This window comes from Battus philenor, unplaced genomic scaffold (assembly GCF_028537555.1).
Source record: "Battus philenor isolate CCGP_79_NKW_IND1 unplaced genomic scaffold, ilBatPhil1.0.hap1 SCAF_6, whole genome shotgun sequence".
In the NCBI taxonomy this organism is placed as follows: Eukaryota; Metazoa; Arthropoda; class Insecta; order Lepidoptera; family Papilionidae; genus Battus; species Battus philenor.
The window spans coordinates 10,964,983-10,975,753 of record NW_027181726.1 but is presented as its reverse complement, the minus strand read 5'-3'; the positions used below and the strand labels follow the sequence as shown (position 1 = coordinate 10,975,753).

The window sequence follows — 10,771 nt, the reverse complement described above, 5'->3', positions numbered from 1 at the left end:
CAAAATCATTACTTTTGAAGCGCCTAAACCAGTCTCTGCACGTTGTATTTGACAAAGCATTGTGACCATATGTCTCAACGAGAATTCCGTGTGCTTCTGCTGCAGATTTTTTCTGAATAAAGCAGTGCAATAAAATTCCCCGCAAAAACACTTTATTTGGCACAAAAGTACACATTTTCACAAAAGGCAAATAAATATGTAGTTGACACTGTGGTAAACTCTATTCTACTATAATTTGAGGTTACATATAGCACTACTTTGGTGATTTGTTACCGTACGAAATTCCAGGCACAGAGTGCCCCAACGCCATCTTTCAAAAAACAGCGAGAACTTATTCAAGGTCCTAATAGCATAGCGAACAAATTTAGGAACAGGAAAAGAAAGGGTTCGGTTTAGAATTCTCAACGTCATTGATTCTATTCTCTTCTATGACAATTACCTTTAATAAGCCTGCGTCTAAATTAAAAAAAGTTTAAACATCAACACAAAACAAGTTATGATTCAAATAAATTCATACGAGTTAGTAATACCCAAAACATTTCTTCAATTTGGATACTTTCTTTAGGTCACAGGATTTGAAACACATTCTTTTAATATTTACAATAACATCAAAAATATAGAAACATTTATATACACATTAATTTCTATAATAAACATTAAATTTGAAAGCTCAGAATTTTTTTTATACACACACATCACACATCCGACTACACGAACTCTAGAAAAATTTCTATAATCATTCATCAAGAATAATCTAAATAACGAAAGTGAATACAATAATATTATAATATTAATGAATCGATAAAGTCATAATATGTAAAAACAATGTACAATAGGTATGTAATTGAGAGCAAAACTTGATATTTTATGTGTGAAGCAATTGAATGATAATTATGACAAATACGTATGTTGTCCGGAATATAGGCAATGGTGTGTGTACGGCTCTAGCGCGTATCATTACGTACTCGCTGTACTAACTAACGATAGCGCTATTTAATAAACCGCATTACGGTCCGGGTTAGTTAGCAATTATCTCGCTAGCGCAGAGCTACACATAATGTAAAGTAAAAATATTCAAGTGCACATCAAAACAGTAAGTAATATTTTTTTTTACTTATTGTACGTATGTTTATGTGTTAAATACGTTAGATTGAAGCATTTTCATAATAACAAATGTCTTGTTTCGATATCAATAAAATGCAATTAATTTGAAAACAACGCATTTAAAAAATAAACAATTTATTACAAAAATATGAGTAGAGGTTTTAATTTCGGATGATCTTAATAATCAAATTGATTTATTTACTCTTTATTGTTCATAAACAGAACATAAAATTAATTTAGATGTAATATGCATTAACTTAAGCAAAAATGGCGGTCTTATCGCAACTTTTTGCTATTTACAAACATAGTTTGTGCTTTATGGAGAGCACAAAGCAAATTGTTTCCTGTGTTTTGTCACATTTTCTTAAGTTTAATTTATAATCTATTTTTGCTTTAATTGTCATGAAGTATTATTGCACCTTTTGCGGCACGGAGCCATAAAATAAACAACAACATATTTTTAGCGTTGTTATCATATGATTATACATAAATACGAAAAACAATTATTATTCCCGTTTAACTACCGATGTCATTTTTTAAAGATTTATAATATGTTTTAGCAGTTTAGTTTGATAAAATGTACAATTTCCAAATCGAAAACCATTTATTTTCTTTTATCCTGTTATGTTGTATCGATTTAATAACGCAACAGAAAATAGAAGTTACAATGTTGTGTATCAAAAAGCATAATTACACGCTTTTTTTCCTGCTACTCCCCCAATCCTCTACCGCGAATTGGCAGAAACCTTTATCCAATATTATTTAATCTATTTTCTTCGTGTTTCGTTTATTTCTTGTTTACATTTTTAGTCTAATTATCCTGTCTATAATATAATATACTATTAACAATTTTTCATTTACTTTTTATTTTATTGCTAACCATCTATTATATAAATAGATGGCATTAAGGTTCACTGTCCTCCTATCATATTCTTATTATTCAAATAGATGACGTTAGGCCTACTGTTGTCTAATTTCTAAATTCTGATTTTAGATTAATTTTCTTTTTACATTGTTTCATTTTAACTTACTTATAATGCTACAAGACATTTGAATTGCTTATGTACAGAAAGAATTGCCTTCAAACAAAAAAAGAATAGAATGCGATAACGAATAGGCTCTGATACGCCATAAAAAAAAAACAAACCCATCACTCTAAAATCTACCCTCGGTTAAAATTTAATATAATTTTGTTTCCTGCTTTATCGGTTTTGTGACAGTTAAATGCTGTAATAAATTCTATACGATAGTAAGAAATATTTACATAAATTGTCATATTTTTATTATATGTTTTATAATTTATAACTTTGTGATTTAATGAATATTTATTAATGCGTTATACTTTATTAATTAAAAAGATTTCAGAATCATGAAGATAAATTCATTGTTTTTCTTGGTGTTGTGTGCAATGGGCGCTGCCTCTAATTTATACGAAAGGGATGTGATACGACATATAAGCAGTCACCGAGCCACCAAAACTTATGCACCAGAGTGGAGCGATTTGGACACGAGGCCATTACCTCGTTGGTATGATGAAGCGAAAATTGGTATTTTTCTTCATTGGGGAGTTTACTCGGTGCCTGGTTATTCTTCTGAATGGTTCTGGAGTAACTGGAAAGGTTATTTGTGCATTTTATTCATATTATTAACCAGATAGGATCATTTAAAGTGACGTTATTAGAAAAATGCTAGAAGAGCCAAATTTGATAGAAAATAGTATCAGATTGAACTCAACTCAAAACTATGAGTGCTCTAAACATGCCTGGGTCGAAGAAGAGTTGTGAAGAGAGCTGTGCATTTTGTAGGTAGTTATTAAAAGTGGAAGGAGGAAAACCGAGAAACCAACGGCTCAAGCATAGGTCAGATATAGATATAGGCCATATTCAAGCAACGGAACACAACGTACGCCAACAGCTGGAAAAGGGAGTAAGAGTGAACCTTTATTCTCAGCATGAAGTGAAACGAATAGATTGAGTTTAGAGATTTCGATTCTTCATTATTATGAAAATCAACTCAACCTTAAAAGGTTCATAAATCCTGTGGGCGAAGAGTGTATTTCTTTTGTCATTTAATAATGTTACTAGGCCGTTTGCTTTGGGTTGAGGTGCCAAAGATAGACCACTTTACTGTAATGAAACTCGGGGATTTTCTTGGAAGCTCGTATAGGGACTTTATATTATTTAATTCACTGACTTATGACGAATTTTAAGGTTTTCAACGCTTTGTTGGGTGGATATTTCATGGAGTGTTTGGGCAAACCCCTCCAGAGTTTTGGGCCGTCACGTAGGCTTAACCATTAAAATACTTTATACCACGTTCATCACTAAAATCATCAAAAATCTTGTCAAGGTAGTCCGAAGACGCAGCCTGTATCCAGGGCTGCTTCGTAACAATCCTATTGAAAATTTGTGGGGGCGGTCGTATTCAGCAGAGATTAAATGTTAATGTAAACTTTCATATAAATTTTCATTTTAAAAACACTAACACTATAAACGTATTATATATTTTTGTAGGAGGCGATGAGGGTTCAAAGAAGTTTATGGAGAAAAATTATCCACCAGGATTTACGTATCAGGATTTCGCGCCGATGTTCAAAGCCGAATTCTTTGTTCCCCGCGACTGGGCCAAATTATTTGCGAAAGCTGGCGCAAGGTACGTCGGTATTGTTATATTATATTTATGTAGACATTAACCTTATTATTTTATTTTTAAGACACGTCAACAATGTAACAATACACAAAAAATACTAAAGACATCATAGTAAATTTTAAAACTATTGCAGGAATTAATTACAAAGGTACACAATATTTATATTTAGGAACGTGGTCTCTTATTTCGGTCCTCATTGGCAAACTCTCAATATATAAACTAGATTAGCCATGGAGAAGCTTTATCTTGGGATTTTACTACGAAATTGATTCATGAGAAGAATCGTACACGAACGAAAGCAAAGAAAGTTAAAGTGAGCAAAAAAAGTAGCCGCTGGTATTATAACTCTGGAGTGGAGACCACTAACCACAAGGTGAACATTCTATGCTGAGCGTAACAGCATATTTCAACAACCTTAAGAGGCTCCAGATCGCTTCCTTTCGGTGTTATCGGAAAACTATGGTAGAGGCCTAACTGTGAACGTTCTACGGCTGAAACGAAGATGATGACGTAAAGATAATAGTAAAAGCAAGATACACAGTTAATAAACAATATTAACTCTATAATAGCTAGGAATTTTCTTCTGCAATACGTGGTTTGTAGATTTAAAACATCCAAATCAAGCAGTTTGTATCAACAGTTTTAGGTGTAATTCTCACCATTGGAGAATTTTTTGACATTATTATGACAGATACTTTAAAAAATAAATTATACATTAAAAACATACATTTAATAGCATGAACGTGAATTAATTCCTGGCACGCAGAGCGCAATGCGATCCAAAAATTCGCGGCTTTTCGTCAAGCTGTTGAGTGCAATGTTTTATCAAACTATTGTTTCTAGGACGTAATGATAAAAGAACATCTTGTTGCAGATACGTAGTTCTCACTAGTAAACATCACGATGGTTTTACGTTGTTTCCATCCAAACGCTCTTTTAGCTGGAATTCTAAAGAAGTTGGTCCGAAACGGGACATTGTGGGCGAATTGGCAGGAGCGGTTAGAAACGAGGGATTGAAGTTTGGTGTGTACCATTCTTTGTATGAATGGTTTAATCCGATTTACGAGGAAGACAAGAGAAATAATTTCTCCACGCGAGCTTACGCCGAGAGTAAATTATGGCCGGATATTAAACAGTTAATTGAAGATTACAAGCCATCCGTCCTGTGGGCGGACGGTGACTGGGAGGCATATGATACATACTGGAAGTCAACTGACTTCTTGGCTTGGCTGTACAATGAGAGCCCAGTGAAGGACGAAATTGTGGTAAACGATAGATGGGGGATCGGGATTCCTTGCAAGCATGGAGACTTCTACAACTGTGCAGATCGCTATAATCCAGGTAAATTCTTAATATATTTTTATATATATATATAGCATAATTACTAAAGTAGTAAAAGAATTTATTAAGTAGACATAAATCTACTAACGGTTTCATTAATGTTCGAATCTCGCCGCATTTGGCTAATCGTCAGGCCAACTCGTCCGGTGCACCGTGAACTTTACATATGTAAACTACCAAGCATCATAGTTGTATCTATTGCAAAAAAGGAATAACATTATTCGTTTACAACAACCATGACAGACTGCATACTTATATAACACTGTTTTGTTTAATTTTTTTTCGTATTTTAAAAATAAACATTTCTACGCATTTTATCTTCTATATTGAAACTTAACTAAGAGAAAAGTTTGAACAGGTTGATAGGTGTCGATCAAAAAGTAATTGGCAGTGGTCAAAGAACAGTTAAGCTGCACAGATAATAGCTGACTATATAACTATTTTTATAATTAAAAGCCGGTAGGCGCAGGTCATCGCTGGTCATCGCGCTCATATGGTCGCAGGTAATCGCTGGTTGCGACCAGCGCAAGGCAAGGCGATCGATCTTGTCTATCTTTCGCAGAGGCTTATGCCTTGCAGTAGGCGTCTTTCGACTGAAAAGAATAAAAGGAAGAATGGCATTATGACGGCAGCAGGTTATCAAATGTAATGGCATTTATATATTAATATTAAAATATCTTAATTACACTACACGCGAATATGTTTTTTGGACCTGTTATTAAATGAATGTAATGAAGAATAAACATTGCATTTTCTCTGTAGAAGTAGCTTTTAGCTCTAAGACTATTACAGCTTCATCTGAACTGAGTTCACGGAGCGGAAGGGTCCGTGAACTTGAAAAAAACAATACATTATTATATATATTCTTTTGCCAGGTTCTCTTCAAAATCACAAGTGGGAGAACGCTTTTACTGTGGACAAAAGATCTTGGGGCTTCCGCAAGACTATGACAGTAAACGATACATTGACTACGAGGCAGCTTTTGTACCAAGTCGTCACGACCGTTAGCTGTGGAGGTATCTCTTTGAATTATAAACCGTTTTATTTCTATAGTTTAAATTCTCCTATTTACAATACTGTACATATAACCAGGGATTTATTTAACAAGTAGAGGCATTTAATTGAATATTTGCCTTCATAACTGCAAAAAAAAAGAAAGTATTTGAAAAAGAAACCAATTTAGTTCTAATTATATTATGTTTTAAAACAATACCAAAATTATTTAATTTTTTTTAAAAAAGCAAGTGGCTAGAACAAATAATAGACTTTCGAGAATTAGCGCGTGAGTTAGATCATATTTGAAAACTGTGTTAAATTTGACGGGTTAAACTCCCATCAGAAAGAACGGACGGCTATTGATCAATTTTAAAAATCAATATCCCACCTGTCATCTTTGGGTTTGTCTAAGCTAAATTTCAATATTAAATTATTTTTTTCTTAACGCAGATACACTACAGTCCGCTTACGTTAAGAATTTGTTAAATCATTATTGTCTGCCGGCCTAATTACTTGTTACCAATTGAATTAGCTTCTAATTAGTCTTTGAGTTTGAAAATATACTTTTAACTGGTTACTTCTGTACCGTGCTGCGTTGGTGGCCCTCATGCCCTCTGTACCTGGGCTCCAACTTCACTGGATTTTCTTCAGGCGCGGTACAGTAGAACAGCAGTCGGTATTACTGTAACTGGAATGCCCTCTCCCTTTGTATTAGGATATTCAAGAATCGATACGCATTCAAAGAGAAGGTTCATAAACTTGAAAAGCTGATGGAATTATCAGGACTGTGGGATTTTATTATATGTAGATATTTACATATATTAGCTTGGCAAATTTTTTTACTTCTAATTTTAATTTGTCTCACTCTTTTATGGTGTTTACTTATTCTATCTACCTATTAGTTTATTTCTGCACCACCTAGACGGTTAACTGACTGAAAATTCCTTCGGCATTCCGTCTGCCGGTAAACATACATCGTATAGTAAGCGTTTAAACTAATAAATAACTACGATGATTTACTGCGATCTTAATGCGAAAAGACTGTATGTGTGTATGCATTGGTTGTGTCAACAAAAAATGTTTTTTTTTTTCAGGCAATGCTTTGATAAACGTAGGGCCGACTCAAGAAGGTACCATAGCCCCAATTTTCCAGGAAAGACTTCATAACCTGGGCAGTTGGTTAAAGATAAACGGTGAAGCGATATACAGGTCATCACCATGGATGCACCAGAATGATTCGCTCAATGATAACGTCTGGTACACTTGCGTGAAATCTCAATACTACGGCCGACACCCAACAGCCAGGCCGCGGGAGAGTGATAACGTTGAGGCAATTTTTGCAATATTCTTCATCTGGCCTACAAACAACATTTTACAATTGAAGGACCTGTCCACTTATCTACACGACAACGCATACAACATTGAACTCTTGGGCAACGAAGGAGTCTTGAATGTAAGTAAAATAGGTTAAGTGTTCCGTAATCAGATTACATACAGACCACTTTATTTTATTTTCGCAATTGATGTTGTTAATTTCTCTTATAAGTATCTCTTTAAGTGGAAGGCGCTACTCAACGCCATTTATGTTCTGTACTGATATCGGAATCTGTAATTGTTTGCTAATTTTAACGAGTTTATCGGTAAATATCGACGTAGATGTTCTGTTTTATAAATGTAAATTCAATAGATTATTTTATTCGTTATCTTTACGTTAAAGAATGAATTCTTTTTAGTTTAGCATTAATATAGCGTTGAGGGTAAATAAAGGCAATTTGTATAAATGTGTACATTATAATATTTATGCGCATAAAAGTATTTACCAGTTCTATACAAATAGAAGTTTATATTAACGTTGTTACGCCAGGAAGCACGTACGCAATGACCTGCATGTTGACATGGAACTGTCAACAATCGCCCCTTTCCTCAAACGGACATTAGTTTATTATATTACTCTGCTGCTCAGCACACAAATTCATTGATTATAGGTGACGCTATATAAAATACGATCATATTCGGTACACTCAAACGAGTTTCCAGACTACCCGAGGACTATAAGACAAGCTAGGTTCACTGCACACCGTCATTGTTGCCATTCGATAACCAACAAGTCTCGTCGGAAACTAGGTCGGATCGTATATCACATGAGACGCCAACCTTCGATCACACTAGATAGATGTGTTTCTGTAGTTTTTTCTGTCACTTCTCCCAGCGCTAACGCTTTCCGAAGAGGTAGTCGTGAACTTAGCCAAGCAAGCCAAGCAATAGCAACTAGTCCAGCCTAGGTTCGGCCCTCTCGGGATGCTAAGCGTGTATGGAGAAGTCTCTTCGTGGTGGTTCTTCAGCTTAGTCACTTCATGAAGCGTTCACCGAAGCGATCTAAGAGCTTGGGAGGCTTTATCCTTAAATACATAATGATGAAAAACTGCAACCTACCAACTAAACGAAAAATGAGTACTACACTTAAAAGTCAATGCAGTGTTGTATATCTGCAACATAAGGTTTCTTAAAAACTTAGTACAAAAAATATCATACATATTTTTTTCTATTTTTCCATGCATTGTAGTGTATTTATCTCCAAGGTATATATTTTTTAAAGTTTAAATAAAATTAATGCATTTAAGGGTTAAAGATAAAACAATAATATGCAACACTCCGTGCCGGGGCACCCGTGATAGCCCTCGTGTTTCCTTACTTTAAAAGAGGTCTTAGATTAGGCGTACTATGCGTTCTGTCATCTTAAACCCACGCAATCTGCAAATTCCAATTATTAAGTTAGTTTATACTAGTTTATAGGTAAGTAAATATGTTTTTAATTATTGTTAAGACTATAGGTATAGTATCTGTCATATATGTAAATGTATATAATATTTTTTTTCAATTGAAATTAATTAATTTTTTGTTTCAGTGGAAAATCAAAAACGGCGTAACATACATAGAACTTCCAGAGAAAGTAAAAGTTCGTTCAGAATACGCGTGGACGCTAAAACTACGCCCTAAATAGTTTGATAAATGAATTAATTAAATAAAGTTTTGTTCGTATTTAATTTGTGATACCGAGTAAAGTTATTGCTCCCGATTTGACCCCCACAGATAACATGTACACCAAAATAATATCACTTACTACGTCAATTAACCAATATGATTCACAATTTATTATTATCTATATAAATTAAATCTAAAGTACTTTTAGTATAAAATCATTACTTATATTAATATTTGTAGCGGCAATTAATAGTGTTGGTCAACGACAGATTGATTTATAGTAAAATTGTTTACAACTTCCTCTTCACCTGACAGACACAATGTTGAAATATCCTTCATAACTATTTTTATTATAATATCTACCCAAAAAGACTTACTATTCAGGGGTTGTAGTATAAATAAGGTTGTGTGGATTTTTCCTATCAAGGTGATCAATATACAAATAATATAGGTGATATTTTGAAATTGTTACTAAGGTAATTAAAAAAAAAACAGAGTATGTTTTTTAACAATAACAGAACAGTGTAAAACCAGACCAAGAAAAGACAATGGTCATTTAAAGATATTCGAAATGCAAATCTATGATAATAAATAAACACCGAGTAAGGCTTTCTAGGCTGAAGCACCTAAAATGTCGCACCAAAACCTTTCTAAGCCACACTTATATAGCCAGTCTTATTCATAGAAATATATTTTTATTTAGTATACTATCATTTCCCACTGGTCTATAGTTCGTTCGCGTTATGAATGCAATGAACAATCATTGTCCGCTTGCCTAGTCACGGCCCGTAACCAAATTGTAGGTCGACTTCGAATGTCGGTTAGACATGAAGATCTGCGGAGAGTTAATAGCCTCACTAATAAAAGAGGACGAAGAGAGACCAATATTCCTCGAACTATGCAGTAAAATTGCAGAAAAAGCAATCAGTAGAAATAAAAGTTAAAATATGAATAAGTGTGAACAATAAAATAGGAATTAAAGCAAAAATAAAAAGGAAAACATAGATAGAACAAAATGTTTAAAAAATAAAGTATGGAAATGTAAAACTGGGAAATGAGGTGAGGAATGAATGATATCGTGATATGAAAGAGAAAGGCAGAAGAAATGTGGAAAGACGAAGTACCAAAAATTTTAAGAATATATATTATAAGAATAATAATAATAGATTATAAGAAGAATACAAGAGCGCAAAAAAAAGTATTATGAAAAAAATTATTGAACGAAATAAAACGATATCCTTCCCAAATATAGGAGTACGAGAGGCCCCCAATGGCGGGGGCCATGAACAAAAATAACCGTAGGACATAACCGTACAAGTCAAGTACAAATTTTCTGACGCGTCAATTATTTTTTTAAATTAAGAATCTCATGATGGTTCATAGCATTCTCAACGCAATGGAACTATAATTTTTTTGAGACAAAAATGAAATGGCAATATTGAATTCCATCATGGCTTAACCAAAAATTCTATCGGAAAATTTTTGTGTTATAGTAATTAGCTTTGTAATAAAGATAATAATTCACCAAACAAATTAAGGATTTTTGGGTAAGGTTATGTCTAATTAAATAAAAAAGCATTCAAACAAACATATTTATTAGATATTTGCGTAGTCTCTAACATAGGTACTTATGGCCATTTATCTACACGTTCATAGATGTATGATAATTGTGCAATGAAACAATATATGAGACACTTCT

The 10,771-nt window shown here is 33.6% G+C and overlaps 1 protein-coding gene across 1 annotated transcript; it reads left to right on the top strand.

Moving 5' to 3' along the window:
• Positions 1-984: 984 nt before the first annotated feature.
• LOC137930267 (tissue alpha-L-fucosidase-like) lies at positions 985-9,139 on the top strand. Its single transcript, XM_068773486.1, has 7 exons — positions 985-1,093; positions 2,463-2,723; positions 3,618-3,756; positions 4,628-5,094; positions 5,970-6,110; positions 7,185-7,543; positions 8,996-9,139. Exons 2-7 carry the CDS (start codon positions 2,474-2,476, stop codon positions 9,089-9,091), a joined length of 1,452 nt encoding a protein of 483 aa, XP_068629587.1. The 5' UTR covers positions 985-1,093; positions 2,463-2,473; the 3' UTR covers positions 9,092-9,139.
• The last annotated feature ends 1,632 nt before the right edge of the window (positions 9,140-10,771 follow it).